The sequence below is a fragment of the Manduca sexta genome, unplaced genomic scaffold (genome assembly GCF_014839805.1).
Source record: "Manduca sexta isolate Smith_Timp_Sample1 unplaced genomic scaffold, JHU_Msex_v1.0 HiC_scaffold_2831, whole genome shotgun sequence".
NCBI lineage: Eukaryota > Metazoa > Arthropoda > Insecta > Lepidoptera > Sphingidae > Manduca > Manduca sexta.
Window position 1 is genome coordinate 1 of NW_023593836.1, and position 19,283 is coordinate 19,283.

At 34.2% G+C, this 19,283-nt stretch overlaps 1 protein-coding gene across 1 annotated transcript; it reads left to right on the top strand.

The window, feature by feature from the left end:
• The first annotated feature begins 6,943 nt into the window (after positions 1–6,943).
• LOC119192488 (transmembrane protein 104 homolog) lies at positions 6,944–16,380 on the top strand. Its single transcript, XM_037446302.1, has 5 exons — positions 6,944–7,249; positions 8,043–8,120; positions 10,093–10,412; positions 13,083–13,291; positions 13,861–16,380. Exons 1-5 carry the CDS (start codon positions 7,172–7,174, stop codon positions 14,580–14,582), a joined length of 1,407 nt encoding a protein of 468 aa, XP_037302199.1. The 5' UTR covers positions 6,944–7,171; the 3' UTR covers positions 14,583–16,380.
• Positions 16,381–19,283: the final 2,903 nt, after the last annotated feature.

Consider the following 19,283-nt stretch of genomic DNA (forward strand, 5'->3'; position numbering starts at 1 on the left):
ATTGTAGTGTAATGATTTCTTATATTTATGCGAATGTTAGACATTACAATTAAACTATTTTATCGCAGTTTTTATATTTTAATTTTCTCCTGACGTTTCGATGACTTTGCAGCCTTCGTGGTCACGGGGAAACTGAGGTGTAGGTCATCCGCAAAGTTAAAGTTACAATATTTATCTACATTTTACAATAATACAACAATTTTTTTTTGCTTTTAATGTTCTATCTGCGCAGAATAAATGCTCACAGTGTCTTGAAGTCTGGTAGCCGTTCTTTTGGGTTCCAATTTAATTAAATGTAGAACTGGATCCCAGGCTTGTGCAAGCTTCCAACTATCTTCTCAATTGAAATTCGGATGTTTTTTAATTTCAAAAGCCTAGCCAATAATCCTATGTACGAATTGGTGTTTTTTGGCAAGCATTTGAGGGCTTGTCTAGTTGCAGATAATGGTTGCAGCCTTCTTCAGAATGTTGAGCAACTACAGACTTCGTAGAGCGTCGGTATTTTACATCAGGTAAGTATATATTCTTAGGCGGCTTAAAATAAGTTTTAATGGAATCACGCTTCAGGATATAGCCAATCTTTGTCGGTGACTCCTCTTACATATGGTAATACAACCAGAACTCGTTCAACTGTGGCTGGCTTCATTCGGTTTCTGTGATGGCGGCGTGGAATTCGGAGCTTGTTGACTCGCAGTACCTGACATGTTGCAGCTCGGCTAGGTGTTTTCGTTACAAATTCCTTGGTCTCTCTGAAACAATGATAGCTAACTATTTTGGATGGTGATGATATTCACCGTTCATTCATTTTGATGCAATCTTGTATTCGCAAGCTCGTGAGAAGAAATTGAACATCAAATCTGACCATTTTTCGTTGTCAGGTAATTGTAGGTGACAACCTAAATGAGCGTATACAAATTCAGCTTGTAAATGTGGAAATCCTTTCGCTCACTTGAGGCAGCTCTCAGATTTGTTATTCCTCTACCTCTGTTTACAATTTCCCCAAGACCTGCAACGTTTTTTCCGGAAGATGAACCCATTTTTTCTCACATTATACAGATATGCTCATCAGTAATGCTGCTGGTCGTTGGTTGATCCTTCACTCGAAAACTAGAATAGAAAACAATTAAATATTCCTATGATAGATTTATTGCATTTTAGCCATGATTAATTGTTATTTACTTTAGTCAATCATACAATAATAAACTAGAATTTATAATTATATTACTTACCAAACGATATAATAAAAATCACTGGGTAAAACCATTTGTTTATAAAACTTGCGTAAAATATGTAAGGATTTTCAAGTCGCTCCGATTAAAAAACAGCTTTGATAATATTTTAAAATTTCAACAAAACCACAGAATTTTACCATTCATGCACACAATATCTACTGGATACCTCACTTATAACTGAACTAGCCAGAAAAAATGCATATAGTAGTACGCAGTCTAAGCAGCACTTGCCATGCTCCCCACGTTTAACTCCCTGCTCGATGTCCCTACGAGCCTTCACATAAACCCCGTACTATACGAAATGTTGGAAAGATGTTTATCTTTATCTAATTAGGTAAAATTTTACGTATAACTAAAAAAAAAACATATATAATTTCATACAAAATATTATGCTCTCATATATTTTTTTTATATACATTGAAAAAATTAATTGCACAATAGAATATTGGTAGAAATTGCAATTTAGAGCATAAAAAACAATATCCGTAGGTTATATAAAAATTCGTACACCCCTAAGAGAGATCCGAGGTCAAAACCCCGGGCACTGCACTATTTACTTACATTACATTACTAAGATATACTTAACACTTCTAAAATGTTTTGTTCCTTCCTTAATATAGCCCACCCGTAGAGAATTTTCATATTTAATTTTTTAATGAAATGTTTTGGCCGAGGTAAAGGTATCTTGAAGAACTTCAAATCAGCAAGGGAATGACAATGGTAATTATTAAAAAGACATTGCCATTAAACATAAATTTCATCTGGATAAGTTACATCCGGACACCGTAATCAAAAATGGTTATAATGAGCAAGTACGTATAACTTTCAACTCTTGGATTTGGAATTCAGTATGAAATAATTTCTAACTCTACATATTTTGAATCATTTTTTTTATTGCTAGTAGCGTGTGTCCTACTGGAATTAAATCTCCCCAGTTTCCTTTACAACTACGTGATCTATTAAATTAATGTGGTAAGTACCTCTCTCTAAAACATCGTTTTATGCTGTTGATAGAGATCTATAAATAGAGCATGTAGATAATTTATACTTTTTCATTATATTATATTATTGCTATTTTGTACCTACAAAATAGAAATATTTAATACGTAGAGTACTCAATCGCCAACAACAATAATTGTAATAGTCAGTAGGTATTCCTTTTTTAGATTTACGGTAAAACAAATAATACAGTTAGGCTTAACTAATCCTTGTATACAAGGATCCTGAACAGCAGCTTTGGAAATCTTAAATTTTGAGTAATAAGCCATTGATTGTAGGACTGCTGAAAATGTATTTCCAGATTCCAAAACTAACACAATATAATGTTTTATTATACCGTAACTCCCGAGGGATAATCAAGGACGCCATGGATACGTCACTGTACAAATTTCTGTACCATGACATCTATGGACATCTAAGGGCAAGCTCATTATAATGATTTACAATATGGAATGATACAACGAATAGTCCGTTCTGTTTATGACCTCATCGCACGTGTATTGATTGCCCTTCAAAACAGCGACGCCTATAAGAAAAAGAAAGAGAGTAAACATTATAGTTCGTAAAATATGAAATGACAAACTGCCTAGTATCAACTAAATAATAATAACCTGAATGTAGCGGCTATTTCGAGTTTTATTTTATTAGACCTTTATCGTTTTTGGAAACGATGATTTATATGTAGATACTATTAATCTAGAAATATATTGGTGACACTAGCAAGGAAAGGAACATATTATGTAATAACATACTTAGGAACACTAGCTCCAGAGCATTTGACGAAAAAAGGCCTTTGGGTGGGACGAGAGGCGGACTTACAATCTTGGCCGCCTTACGCTCGGGACTAGTACGACTATGGTTCGGGCGCTGTTAATAAAATAAGTAATGGTTGTTGGCGCTAAGTATTTCTCAAAATGGCTATACTCTTTTTTTAAGGCATATTATAGTCAAGTAACAATAGACCGGAGAAGTAACAACATTCGCGGAACTTCTTTCAAAATAGGAAACTACATAATCAAAGATTAAATTCGCTCTGTCTGGGTTTTTTATGCCGCGCTGGTCAGAGCATAATGGATAAGATGAATATGAAATGGAATGATTGTTAAAGGTACGTAACTCAGAACGTCATTCTCTGTTAAGATTAAATTTTACATTGTAATTACATATTTCGAAACATAAGGCTCTGAGAAATTATTTCGGTTTTCTAGGATGAAATCATTTTTTGGAATTGTCCGACACGACGCAACACAATATCTCATTTCGAAAACCATCTAGCAAGTTGTCCAAAATGTTAAGTTCCATGTTCACAGACCACGCACACCAAAGAACAATCATATGATAAAATTTTAGATACCTACCACTCTATCGACAGATCGATGACTGTAAATTGAATTATACAAGTACTAGGGACTTGGCTACTGCTGTTTCAGCTATATCAATGATACGGGTCCCTCACTTTAAGGGCCCCTTCTCACCCATACACTACCTTAAGGTGGTAGCTCAAGGTCCATTTTCATACATTTTGTTTCGGCTTTAATCTGGGTAACTAAACAAGTATTGGCAAGTAAAGAATTTAAATTCACGTCTAGTTAGTGATTAGTTCTCGCAGTTGAAAGAAAAATGTAAAATAATTAATAATCATGGATATTTCTGCCTTTAAAATTTCGTCATATTAAATTTTAAAGGCCGAAATATCCATGATTAATAATATTTTACTTTCAACTGCGAAAACTAACTGACGTGAATTTAAATTCTTTACTATAACTACAATTACAGAGCAAACAAATAAAATGAACTGCTTCCTATAACAACAGTCGCCCAAAAGGTTGAATTTAATATTTTAAAAACTCTAAAGTGAGAACTATGCCTCGATTATTAAATTATCAAAAATCTTTCTACTTAAAATTTAAGCTCTCTTTTTTACATTCGTGCTGGATCCAAAATATTAAGAAAAATGACAATTATAGTATCCTCAGTCAGTCCTCAGAATTTAACACAAACGTTTCTCTCCTTATGCTCTATTATCCTTATGTCCTTAATTTGACAATAGATGTCACCAGTCGTGGTGTAAGCTGTTAAATGTAGGACTGCCAGACGATATAAAATCTGTAATTCGTGGCTTATAACAGATTTCTTCTACACATCAACATAAACTATTCATAAAACTAAATTGATATAAAAAGCTTAATATATAAAGTATTTACGATATAAATGATAAAAGGTGAACTACACGTCGCTTTTTTCGTTCCTGAATTTAGGGCTAAAAACGCTCCGGATCTCATACAAAATGATAATACGTTACTCACATGCTAAATTATTCCGTGAGTAAATAATAATTAAAGATTCTTAATTCTTTAAAATCAAGCGTTAAAAAGTAGATAATATTACGTATTTCACTTTTATAGGATTATAAAAAAGGAAAACGTACTTATCTTTTAGTCAATATTTAAATAGGGGACCGGACAGGTATTACCAAAAAATCTGAAATTCAGTTTAAAGTAAAGTTTGTAATATTAAAAATATTATCTCATATTTGTTTTTGTAAAAGAGTTGTGATTTGTATTTTTAAATCAATAAATAAAATAGAATAATTATAATATTTTTAGTCTATTCTTTATGGCAAATGAAACACCAATCACGGCGCATGACGTCACACGTGGGTAAAATGTAAACAAACAGACGTCATCTGGATGTCATACCGCGTTGTGTTATTTTAATGCTTTAAGGTGTTTTTTGACACAGAACTGCTCTAATAATTAATATTAATTTATACGGGACGTTGTTACTATCTTCCAGCTTAACGTTTACAGATTGTTTAATCGTTAATCATAATGGACCGCAAAAATATCGTTGGTGCATCGTACCTGAATGTAATAATACTTCTATATCTTTACCAAACAAATTATTTATTGATGTACCACGAAAAGCAGATATACGAATAAAGTGGTTGCAGTTAGCAAGACGAACCTACGACGGAATGTCTGCAGACTCACCGATTTAGTTTTGTGAGGATCACTTTGATGTAAGTAAATAATAAATAGTGTTTCGGTTTAAAATAAAACGATGAATATTTCAATTAATTAAATCATTTGTACACCTAGGGAGGTTATGGTTATGAGATGTATTTATTTATGTTTTAGCTGCCACATGATATGGAATAGAATATTTATTTATATAGAATTCTGGTTGTTACACAGTAACCTGAGATTACCTGAGATAACACGGTCTATGCAGTGTTGCCAGATCATAATTTCTCTTTACCCCAGGATTATTTGGAATTTAAAATTTTCCCTAAATCTAGGGTAAATAACCCTAATCTGGCATTATTGAATCACTGTTCAAATGACAAGACTTGTCAAGTTGCTTTATCCACGTATGACGTCACACGAGACGAAATGACATAATGTAGCGTTTGCGCGTGAATTATAGCTATTTAACATTTAGGCATGGTTTTATGTACTTTTTAAGCTTTATTTGTGCAAAATACTATTTTTCTTGGCTATTTATATCCACAATGATCAATTTAAAACACCTTCTGAAAATTTGTCAGGTCCCCTATTATGTTACGGAATGGACTAAGTTCATATTATTTTGGTTTCGATATATTTCATTGTTTTTATTTATGTGTCTAGTTGATATGTACTGTAATAATACTAATAATAATAATAATAATAATACTGTAATCAACTGCCTTAACGAAGTTTTTTACACTTTCGGCACACCTTTGTATATTCATTCAGATAGAGGAACTTCGTTTATGTCACAGGAGCTTACTCAGTACTTGGTATCTCTTGGAATTGCTTGCAGTCGAACGACACCGTACAATCCTCAAGGAAATGGCCAAGTAGAACGTTTGAATGGGACATTATGGAAGACTATACAACTGAGTCTTAAATCCAAATGTTTAAATATTACAGATTGGGAAAGAGTACTACCCTTGGCTTTGCATTCTATTCGATCGCTTCTGTGCACAGCCATAAATATGACCCCTCATGAACGAATGTTCAATCATTCACGAAGAAGTCCAAATGGAGTATCACTACCTGCGTGGTTGACGAGTCCAGGTCCTATTTTAATAAAAAAAAATGCTAGAAATTCCAAATTTGATCCTATTGTAGAAGAAGGTCAGCTGCTACAAAGTAACCCAAATTATTCCTATGTAAGATACTCCGATGGAAGAGAAGGTACAATATCGAACAGATATTTGGCACCACTACCGTCTCCTGGTAATGATGATCATGAGCCTACTCTTATTAATGATTCTGAAACTCCTGATTCCATAGTTGTTGAAACAGCACCTATACAGTCTTCTGATGATAATGATGATGAACCTGAGACTACTGTTGAAACTCGTGAATCCATTGTTCAGGATCAAAGAGATGAAGTCCGGCGATCTACACGTCACAGACGTCCACCGACCTATTTGGAGGATTATGTCTTAGGGGGAGGGGAGAATGATATGTACTCATTTACTTCCTCTATGGTTCATCACCAAGGCGATATTATTGTTATCTGTCAGTAAAATGTATTAGCTCAATTTTAGTGAAATAAAGCCAGTTTTCTTGTGGTAATTTCAATTATTAATGTATCACTAGTATAGTCTTCCTTTCGTATTTTTATTTTCCAATAATTAGTAGACATTTCTGGGAAACTTTACATTATTGAAATACATAAAAATAGATGTAGAAATAGTATATTCTAAATATAAATACTGGCAACTGGCAGCTGCTTTTGTCAAATCTCAACAACACTCAACAATTTCCGAGCTCCGAGGTGTCATAATAAACTCGCAATTCGTAAATCGAAATACATGCGTTGTGTATTTGTATTGATAATGACAACTTGGTAATATTGATAGGTATTTTATCGCTGATAAATTCTATAAATTGCCATTTCAGTGCCAGGTGTCTTGTAGCAATGTTGTGTTTAAGTTGCGAAATATGTTTCGTCGATTCTGGGGTCTGAGACGACGGTTAAGAATGCCTCTCGGAGAGGCTGGGGATCAATATTCTGTATGGGTAAGCGATTTATTCATCAAATTATACGAAATATTATAAGAAAATATAGTTTTAAAGTAACATATGCCAAGGATTAATCTTAGTACATATCCGTTTAAAAATAAAATGAGTTATTATGAGGTACCCACTTGTGTTCCTTTGTTCTCTCTTGTTTACAAGTAACTGTTATTTGTCCTTAATTCGTACAAGTCGTTATTTCGTTACGCCTACTCATTTAGCAACAAGGGGCAATATGGTTTAATGTAGCAAGGTGTATTGACTTGTAATTAAATATTGTATGATATTTATAATATTTCATTTGTTTAATAAATAAAAATATTATTTTTATTCATAGTGATTACTTGTAAGTTGTATTGCTTAATTTAATATAGGAAATTAAATGACTCCATTTCTTAATTGCTTGCTCAGTTTATAAAATATCTACATTAAATATCACAAACCTATAAAATTTTAAACTACCTCAAACTAAAACTGTAAAAAAAATTGTAATTGACCACATTTTTTTTAATAGTAGAACAACACCTTGTTGTGAGTATAATTAAGTGATTTGCTTTAAATCTTTACTACTATCTATATATTTATTTTCAGTTTTAAAATCAATCTATTTTCAGTTTTAAAAACAGTAGTGAACTGTTGACTTGAATACACTAAAGCTACTATATATATCAACAATGTTCTCTATTGTTACAATATACGCCATTTCTTCAAGTCTTACAAACAACTGTTCAAATAACATAAGTTAAACAAAAATTTCCAGTAAAATAAAACATTTAATAAAATTGTGTATCCACAGGTGGGCTTAATATATATATTCAATTTGATAGTGGGCACTGGAGCGCTCACACTCCCAGCAGCATTCGAGCAGGATGGGGCCTGAGCACCATATCTCTGGTATTCCTGGCGTTCATGAGCTTTATGAGCGCCACATATGTTATAGAGACTATGGCTTGTGCCAATGCTGTGTTCAAATGGAAGGCGGCTTCAATCTATTCAGAGAAAGTGTGAGTAGATTTAATATTGTTTTATTATTAAGATACAGTATAGTATAAAGTTTTATAAGTAGATGTATAAGGTTTTAGACTTGCAATAGAGTAAGATTATTTTATTAGTAGTCTAAAGCAATGTGTAGAAATTCAAAACCTAATTTGGCTCTGTAATTAGTTTTGACCAACAAATGGTTAAACTATTGAACATAACATGATACAGAAGTCATTTGTGTGATTGCTAAAAAGAATATGATTTTACTATAAAATAAATATAAGAGTGATATTGTATTGAAAGCGGCGATAGCCTAGTTGGGTGTGGAGCGGACTGCCAAGACCAATGTCGCGGGTTCAAATCGAGGGCACACACCTCTGACTTTTCTAAAAATCATGTGTGTATTCTTTGTGAATTCATCGTTCTCTTTAATGGTGAAGGAAAACATCGTGAGGAAACCTGCACACCTGAGAAGTTCTCTATAGGAATTTCGAAGGTGTGTGAAGTCCACCAATCCGCACTAGGCCAGCGTGATGGACTAAGGCNTTATCCTCAGTAGTAGAGGGAGGCCCGTGTTCAGCAGTGGGCAAGTATATAATACAGGGCTAATATTATTATTGTATTGAAATAATAAAATATGAATTTATTATCAAATATTGCATTACTATTTATAGCTGTATTGTGAAAGTTGTCAACAATATACACATTCTTTCAACTCAATGATATCATCCATGACATTTATGATATGGACATTGTATATTTTTAAAACATAATGTGTAGAGAATGTCTGATTTTGCATACATATTTTAGAATGTTATCAGTTGTCATGCGAGTTAAGAGAAAAAATTATTGGATGGCATTGCAATATTGTTTTTTTTACATTCCACATCTTATGCTCCAAACAAAATTTAATACTATTTTTTTTAGTTTTACTTCAACTAACTAAAAGAAAATATTATGTGTATTGTGGTCGTGTTTTACATAAATATAAATAGGTATAGTCACAAAATAAATTTATGTAACAAAATAGTTTTTATTAAATTTTTACTCATTTATTTTTCTTTCTCTTAGTATATTCATAGTTTAAAATATATAGAAATACATTCAGCAGTAAGCAAACAAAACAAAACATGCAACAGAAAAATTTTTATATTTCATAAAAACTATTTCGTAACATACATTTATTTTGAGAAATAGTCACAAGGTAGTAAATAAAAAATTATGTCACTAGAAATGAGCTACATTTTATTATCTTCTCTCTGGCGGTGTACAGCTTTAACATAACTAGTGATAAAAATTGCGCATATGTTCTGCAGGCAGCATGGTTATGGTTTGTTATGGTATGGTTATGGGCTCCTTTTTCCGCACTTAGCCCGTAAAAAAGTCGGGCCAATGTGCGTCTGCAGACAACATAATATAAAACTATTGCTGTCTGCATGTGTGTGTTTGGGTCTTGGTAACATGCCGATAAACACATAGTTAATGGAACTCATGACAAAATCACAAGTGTTACAATTTTATTTATTTCAATAAATCTTATCAATATTTACGTTTCATGGTTAAGTCATGCTGATTATAACATAATACACAATTGTATGGTACTGATAACTATTTCTTATTCACCATGTAAAATATTATGACTGACATAGTAAATAAAAAATGTTTGTTAGAAATTATTTTTGTGGAATTTTTATTGCACATATAGATATTGTATTAGCATTATGCACGATGAAAAAAAATATAATTTAAACTTTATTACATCAGAAAAAAATATATATTTCAAATTGCCACTTACTCTAATTATATTCACTGTTTCATATTTCATATACCTGTCCTAAGTGACTATAATAATACAATAATAAAAAAGCAGCCACACACTGCTGGACACTGGCTTCGACTGTGGAGAGTCTCAGTATAGTTTGCCCTTCCAGATACAAGAGCAGGATTCGGAAGATGAGACAGCATCACGTAACTACGGCGAGTTGGAAGAGCCGCTTGTCTGCGGCGAGACGATACCTTCGCGTTACTACAGCCTCGACCGACGCGTGGAGCTCGGGGAGATGGCGAATCTGTTCCTCAACAGGACCGGCCGCACCATGTTCTACTGCACGCTGTGTGTGTACCTGTATGGGGACTTGTCGATATACTCCGCCGCTGTTGCCAAATCTGTCATGGATGTTATTTGGTATGTGTATTTTGACCCCTATTCAATAAATACATAAAAAACAATCGCATTGATTCAAAACTAGTTTTCGGGTTTTATTCCGTTTTTTATTCTAATTTTCTTTTGATGTTTTCGTCTGAGAGGGCCAACATCAGCTAATTTAAAGAAAAAACGAATGTAGGTAGACATTGTAGCGTTGATTATTCGGACGACCTCCGCCTCAATCAATCCAAAGCAAATTCTTCGAAACGGGAGAATATTAAAATATTAAAAAATGAGATTAAATCTGCAAACTAGTTTTGTTTTGATGTGTTGATGTATAACATTCACGTACACATAACAAATAATTAAATATTCACATTATTCTATAGGATCCCACTGCTGGGTATAGGCACCTCTCATTTGCTTTAATATAGGTTGACAATTTATATATTTCTGTTTGAGTAATGCAATACCTCTCTTTGGTATCCATTACATTCAAACAACACTGTACTAAACACATTGTCCGATATTTCCACCCATTTGTGCCATTCTAAGTTAGAATATAAAAAATGTGTTTGTGATTTTTTTATTACAGTGTAAGTATTTTTTCTTTTGTTAATGCTTAAGTAATAATGAGATTTACTTCAACATTTTGATAAATAAGCTTCTGATTTATGTATGAAAAATAACATTACGAAGTTCTCATTAAGTATATACTGTCAAACTGGTTACTTTGGTTTGTACCTCGTTACTCCTTATACATTTATCCTTAATTTGAAATGTCCATAGTTATATAAGTAATTTAATTTGTTATTTAGAAATAATAATTATTATTCCTATACATTGTTTTGACGTATCATAAGTGTAACTTTGTTCGCCTACGTGCCAAAGATGTTTTTTTTTAATTTTAAATACTCATTATTTTCGTCCAGTAATGAAATTTACATACATAAATGTGATATTGGACATACATTTATTTAGGTATGTAAATATGAAAAGTAGCAACTGTTTTGGAAGGAAGTTGCAGAAAGTATAGTTTGATTACCTAAAGTAGGAATTTACTATGCCTCTATAAATAATTATAAATCTAAAATATTCAATATCTTATCTGTTACCTCGTATATGACATAAATGATTAACAGCTAACCGGAACCTATGCATAACATAATCAATATATTATATTTTACTAATGAACTCTTTGCACACAAAAGGAAATCCTGTTGTTATGTGGGTTGATAACGCTTTAATTGGCGTGTACATTAATTGATTTGTATATAAGGTGATTGAGCTGGTCATCTATAATATTATGTGATTGAAATAAAATTCATCGACCCTTTCATACCTATTCTAGTAGGTAACTCTACCTACCCAATCTCAGATAAAGGCATGAATTTAATAAATATAACTTTACATAGGGCTGTCATCACCGAAATTGCCGATAAACACGGCAAAAATTGCGGACATTTGGGCGAAATATGGGTTTTTCTCCGGACACCTCTGAAAAAATATTTTTTGCAACGCGCATGGCCACAGGTGGGGGCGTTCGATCGTCGGCTATTTTGTCGTGCCTTCTTGAATGTGGGTTATTATACTATCAGCCCTGTATTATATACTTGGCCACTGCTGAGCACGAGCCTCCTCTACTATTGAGAGGGATTAAGCCTTACTCCACCACGCTGGCCTAGTGCGCGTTGGTAGACTTCACACACCTTCGAAATTCCTATAGAGAACTTCTCAGATGTGCAGGTTTCCTCACGATGTTTTCCTTCACCGTTATGTGGGTTATTATGAATTTTTAATTAAGATTTATTTTAATTTATCGATTATCTATAAAAACAATTGGATTTCCCCTGACAACAAAAGTGTCCGTGTTACAACCGGACATTTTTAAAAACCCTTGCCGGACTACCCTTGGACACTCGAACAAATCCGGGGAATTCCGAACGGATGGCAGCCCTAAGTTTACTCCTATTTCTTGATCATTTTAAATTATTCAATTAAGAAGTCCGAATACTCGATGCTTTAATAATAAACAGAATTTAACGAAACAATTCCAATATGATATTGGACTTATTTAATCAGCTGCTTATTGTAATAAACATGTGGAAGTGGCGACTTCGATTTCTTTCATTAACTACAGGTATTATTGCTAACTGATAACTGGTTATAACTATTTAGTTTAAAGAAATATAATATTACGAACACAGGTGTGCTCGCACAATGCTGCTAACTTCATGTTCCCAGCATTAACATGAAGTTAGCAGCATTGTGACCGCTAACTATTGGCTTCAGGTATTTTTATACCAATGAATGATAAGAGGGGCAAGCCGCTCGTATGATGGTAACCGACGCCACTACCCGGAACAGGTGCAATAAATACTACCCACATTTTAAAATTCGAAGTTGCGTGGCATTGGATATCCCTTCATTCAAGATATTAAATAATAATGAAGTCTTATAGTGAAAAAGCATAGGGAAAGTGATTATACGTTCACAAATAGTCTCTTGCATACCAGTTACCACTTATATCGTTTATCTGTTTTACTCTCCAAGAAATCCAATTCCGCTTAAATTGTTGAAAATTTAGTATGAATTCGACCTGGAAAGACACAAGATCACAAAAGTCGCTCATTAATTCTAATGTATGAGAAAGCAAGAAAATAGACTGGAATGCTACTTCTTTCCCCCTAATGATGTTATTTTTTACAGTTCTACAGTGCCTAACACGACGAGCGTGAACGATTGGGAGCAAGTCCCGTGCTTCAACGTGTCGTCCGTGGAGCACGGAGTGTACACGCGGCTCGACGTGTACCGCGTCGCGTTGCTCACCTTCGTGGCCGTCATGGGACCTTTCGTGTTCTTCAACGTGCAGAAGACGAAGTATCTGCAGCTGCTGACGTCGCTCATGCGGTGGCTTGGTGAGTCTAGTAATTTTAACTGTTATTTATTTTGGAAGTTTTAAAGTTTATAAAGACAGCGGATCCAAGATGCTTTTGAACTTTTTTATGTACTTGGATATGTTCGTTAATCGAGCTGGTGGGTTATCTAAGACCTTATTCTCTAGGATAGTGTAAACTCAATTTACGGCAATTAAGTTATCTTCCAGATATTAGCGTGGAATAATATTCTGTCTTAAACGGAATGCGGTGCGGTACGGTCTTCTCACGGTCTGTTAAAATAGCATGTGTCATAGAGAACAAGGCCCCTGACGTTAGATTATCTTCACCACAAACAACAATAAAAGTGATACGTTCGTTGTAGGATATTTGTACACAAGGGTATAAAACCTACGTAATTGTCACATTCCGGCTTCAGCCTATGTATATACGGTTTTAAACAGACCGCCATAATTATATTCTCTATCGTGGACCCCACTTAGCTTACCATTAGTACCAGAGGCGATACGTTACCGTGTCCCTATAAGAAAAAAACGAATAGATTTTTGTAACTAAAGCCTAATATCTGACTCATACACTCTTTGTTTCAGCATTCTCAATAATGATCTCGATGGCCATCTACTTGCTGATTGGTAAAGGCCCGCAAGGACACCCGCCCGCATTCGACTTCACAGGGATGCCGACGTTGTTCGGCGCATGCGTGTACTCGTTCATGTGCCACCACTCTCTGCCGGGACTCATCAGCCCCATCAGAGGGAAGAACCACATCGGTTTGCATCTAGCTCTCGACTACGCTCTCATAAGCATATTCTACCTCCTCTTAGCATTCACGGGCGCGTTCGCGTTCGCACAACTCAGCGACCTCTACACGTTAAACTTCGTACCAACGGACAATGAAAACATACTTCTTGAAATTGTTGAATATTTTTTAGCTCTCTTCCCCGTGTTCACTCTCTCTACCAGTTTCCCTATTATCGCTATAACGTTAAGGAATAATTTGCAGTCCTTGTGTCTGGACACGAGCCGTTTGGAGTCTTATAACTTTTTGTTGAGGAAATTGTTGTTTCCAGTTATAACTGTTGTGCCGCCGTTGTTGCTAACGTATTACCTGGAGGATATAAGTGTACTTATAGAATTTACCGGTTCTTATGCCGGCACCGGAATTCAATATCTGATGCCTACGTTTCTGGTGGTGTCCGCTAGGCGTCACTGCATTGGTTTGTTAGGCTTGGGTGTGGAGAACAAATATAAAGCCCATGTGCGAACGCCGCATGGGCGATATTCGTTCTTTTGTGGTCGTTTATGTGTATAGTGCTTGTGTCTGTGCATATATTCGAGAAAAAATACGTTGACTTTAACTAAAGATGCTAAAAGATGCTAACAGGAACAAAAGACAATACTTAGGGCCGCGGACACATTTTTATGGGCATAAAAATTCTCTTCCATTTATGTAGTCGCCAATACGGAATTGATATTTCTATTGAATTTTCAAGTTCTCGGCCCTTCTATAAAATCATTCGCATATTTAAAATTTACTATTATATTTTTTACATATGGCAATATTTTTTGTAATGTAAATAAAAACTAGCGTTTCGTAATAGTTAATAAAATATTAATAATTATCTTGAAACGTTACAATTGTTTTGTCAATAATAATGCATGTTGTATCGCAATTAATTATTAAGTACTATAATGTATGGTTGGAATCATACGGCCTTTTCTATAAGACCTATTTCGTATTTTAAGGCTCATCTGTCTCAGAACGGGTGGATATACGCACACTGCGACCGTTTCAATTATAGAGATAAGTTAGTGCTATACAGTCTTACTTATAAAAAAATCACAAAGCTATGCTTAGTTAAAACAAATTTACTCGATCAGCTGTAAGTCAAAACCCGCCATCTAGCCTCATAATAAGGTTTAAACTTGGAAACCGGTGATGTTTTTGACAGCTATTTAATCAATTCTTAACGCTAAAACAAGTTTATAAGTAAGACTGATAATGTCCAAAGAACTTCCTTTTTTGTAATAAAACCTATCTTAGTGTGTTAGTTAGGTTTCAGTGGCGTATAGAGTTAAGTCGATTACGTATATAATGAAGTAACAACGGATACAGTATGAGTGATGACAACATAAAGACTGGTCTGATAGTGTAACTACTGAACATAAGACTTAACATCTCATGTCTTAGGATGGCGAGCGCAGTGGAATACCAAACAATACTATGTAATTCAAGGTATTGAATGGTGTTTCTACTGTTTATGGGCAGTCGTATCGCTTACCATCAGGCGAACGGCAAGCTCGTCTCGTCATGCAAAGCAGTAAAAATAAGAAAAAAAAAGTAAACTTTTGCAGATGTAAATTGCAGTGTCAACTCGCAAAAGTAAATACATAACATGCCACGTTTCTAGATTTTCAATGCTCGCGCATTATCTACAGGGTTCACGCGCTCTGATTGGCGGAACGCACATGTCGCGTCATCGGGAGCCAATGACAGTGAATCCCCAAAGTAACCCGAGGTTCAACCGAAGTTGACAATGCCCGTTACACTGGCTAAAATACCGCATTATGTTTTCGCAAATATTTTATTCTTAGTTAATTATTTTTTTAACTTAAAAATTTTCACAACCAAGTTTAGTTTATTACATAGTTCAATGCCTTAAATGTGTTCTAAGATCGTTCTCAAAGGTGAGGTATTGGTTTATTACTAAGGCCCTAAGATTCTGAAAACTATTCTGACATATTAATCTATAGTTAGGTAAAAAAAGTTAGTCTTACATATAAAGAGAACAGGTTGCCAAAAACTACAAGCCGTTTAATCTGGCGAATATTGTTTTTCGGTTAAGTAAAGATAAAAATGTTAAACATACGAGATTCCCTAGATCCCTTAATTTTGCGATGTTTACCAGGGTGGTACTGGTTAAATTAACTACAGAAAAAAGTGTGCAAAAGTTGGTAGTTTTACTGTTGCGTTACATACGGTCCATTGACTGACATCTTTTGATTACCAGAGATCTCATAATTCCTTTCTCTATTGCTCTTTCGCAAGTTCATTGGCGTATTCACAATTCTTCTAGCATCCTAATTATTACCATATGATCGGCTACAGAGTAAACACAATCAGAGTAATAAGACTAGCAGATTCTTTTGCATTTAGGATGCGCAAGGATATCATGGGAAAAACACACTTTTAGCTGGTAGGATATATTTTATATCCGAACGGATAGCGACTGCCGAGGGTAATCATCTCTCGTCAGTCAATATTGTATTGGACCCTCTCCACTTACCATCAGGTGCGCTAGAGTCACTTAGCCGTGCAATTATAAAAAAAAATCGTCACTGTTATGAGTAATGACACTTTACCTACTTGGAATTATAATTATTAATAACACCATGCAACGTCTAGAGATCTCAAAATGATTTGCCTTCATACGTGCTACCCACTTTTAACGGTGGGCAAAAGGGTAGGTGAACGCGGCAACCACCCAGGGCCTCGCGCTTCGAGGGACTTCGTGCTAGCAAGGGGCTCAATGTAAGGAACCTTGCCCACCTTCCGCAATCGGGTAGAAAGGCCTCGCAAAGGTCTGCCAGAGTCTCGTGATAGTTAGCCGCCATTTCCCATTTTCATTACATCTGTTTGAATGGTACCACGTATTGGCTCTTTTGTAACTGCTTTGATTCTACCATTTCAAACGTTGGACATTAATGAAATGTGGAATTGTAAAATTATGTTGTCGTTTTATGAGGTTGTCGAGGCCGCTATAGTTCCTAGATATGAGAAAACTAAATTTTACTAAACCAAAAATATATGCTTTCGAAAGAATAGTCTTGATGTTACCCAAATGGATTGATTCCGAAATTATATCGAGATATGAAAATGTTTTAATAAATGTATCCCGATCAAACTGAAATGTTTAAAAACTATGCTGTCCATATTGAATTGTGTTATTTTTGTTATATTTTGTTTTCTTTTTAGATAGTTTATGTTCATACTAATTTGTAATATTTAAAATTAGAAAAGTTGATTATTTGGCTTCAAAAATGATTCAATCTCTAGCAATAAGTACTAAGTTTCGAACAAGGTAATTCACACTAAATGAAATGTCTCTTTTCATATAAATTTAATTGCCTCTTATTAACTGTAACTACTATCTCTGTAATAATTTAAACTCTGTGATATTTTTATTACAACACGTAGAATTTAGTAATAAAGATGAAATTTAAATAGAGTCATTTGATTTTATTTTTTTTAATAAATCAAAACTCGAAATTAATTATGTAATTTTCCGCACAAAGTCTGTTATGGTAAAAAAAACGGTCCTTTTATTTTTTTCTGTGATAAAATATCTGTATTAAAATATAAATTTGTTGTAAACAAATCGAATGACTGACAATGTGTAAAGTGATTCAATATTTTTGTAATAAATAAAATTGTGTGATTTGATTGACTACTGCGTTTTATTGTCATTTAATTTCATAATCATTGATCAATCATGACAGCAAATCATATCAGCAGGTAAGTTCTTTGTTTGCCGTGATGTGCCGAACTGCTGTAAAGCTAGGTTTAGACTAACGCGTTCTCGCAGTAATATAATGCTTACGAATTGCCAGAAGCGTTTTCACTAACGGTAATAGTTCAATAATAGTTATGTGGCTCGCTGCATGTAATTGTATACTGCCAAGCAGCAATGTGTAGTCACTGTTATGTTACGGTTTGAAGGTTTGTAGCCATTTTAACTACTGGACATAATGAGACTTAACATCTCACGTCTTGCGAGCGCAGTGGAATACTAAATAAAGTGTAATTTTATTTTTACTCGCTCTAATGCCACTACTAATCTAAGAGTTAGTCCCAGCGACATCACACTTTCAGTCATAAATACACTCATGAACACGCCATATTCGCACTAAATTATAAAATTATCAAAAAAGAAACAGAAAAGTAAAACTGCGATTATTGGTGAAAATATTTGCTACTCAGTGATGATTATGGCCCTATTTTAGTGGATATCTATGGTTTCATATATTAACGCAATGTCAATATGTCCCTATATAAGTACTACAGTGTACACTATATAAGTACTACGGTTGCTGTGATTATCGGCCTGAAGTTAGGAGTGGCGATAGAGCCATTGTTACCGAGGACTACTGGGTGGCGTCGGTTTAGAGACCGGGTGTTGTTAACTTGTGACTAATTTATTGGATGTGTTAATATTATGAGCAGTTTTACAAAACGAAATAAAACTATAAATGAAAACAAATAAGGTCGAAGAATTATTTATTATATCATCATTATACACAGTTGTCACTTATCTCGCGTACACAAGCGACAAAAGCCTTCCATAGCTCAATTGACTTTGGCATGAAATTACATTGTATTTGTGCTGCCGCGCGGCGCGCTCGCGCAATATGGACTCGTACAATTCAACGCTACAAGCACTAAACACGGATCGCTTCTAACACAATAACCCAAAAATAATACGAGTAGACCAATTTTGAATTATCACTACTGAAATAGGTAACACTGGTTAATAATACTAATACAATTTAGACTACAACGGCATTTCTTCGTGAAGAAACATTTTGTGACTAACGCCATAATAATAATATGGGCTCACCACATAAATAAAATAATTATAAATAAATAAAAATCTTTTTTTTTATTTTGTTTTGCACAGAAACCGATAGTATAGACATTTAGGCGAGTGAAACTATTCAATATACCTTATATTGGGTGCTTGCAGTTGTAAAGCCAAAACACTAAGTGACTAAGATTGTTGAATAGTGAAAATTTTACTGAAATAGTATCTAATTATCACAACACATTAAAGAGATATCCCGCTGTATAAAATGAAATGAAATATTATAATTATAATTACATACAAAAATGAATGAAAGTATTTACGCACACATAACACACGTACAAAATAAAACATTGCTATCCACAACAGTCGCACGTTCGTTCACAAAATGATAACATTATCGCATTGAATTACAAAACAAACATACGGAT

Excerpts from the sequence above, each read along its gene's own strand:
- LOC119192488 (XM_037446302.1), top strand. The coding sequence starts at position 7,172 with ATGTTTCGTCGATTCTGGGGTCTGAGACGACGGTTAAGAATGCCTCTC. Across the intron at positions 7,250-8,042 it reads GGGATCAATATTCTGTATGG|GTGGGCTTAATATATATATT; the intron begins GTAAGCGATTTA and ends GTGTATCCACAG. Across the intron at positions 13,292-13,860 it reads GTCGCTCATGCGGTGGCTTG|CATTCTCAATAATGATCTCG; the intron begins GTGAGTCTAGTA and ends TCTTTGTTTCAG.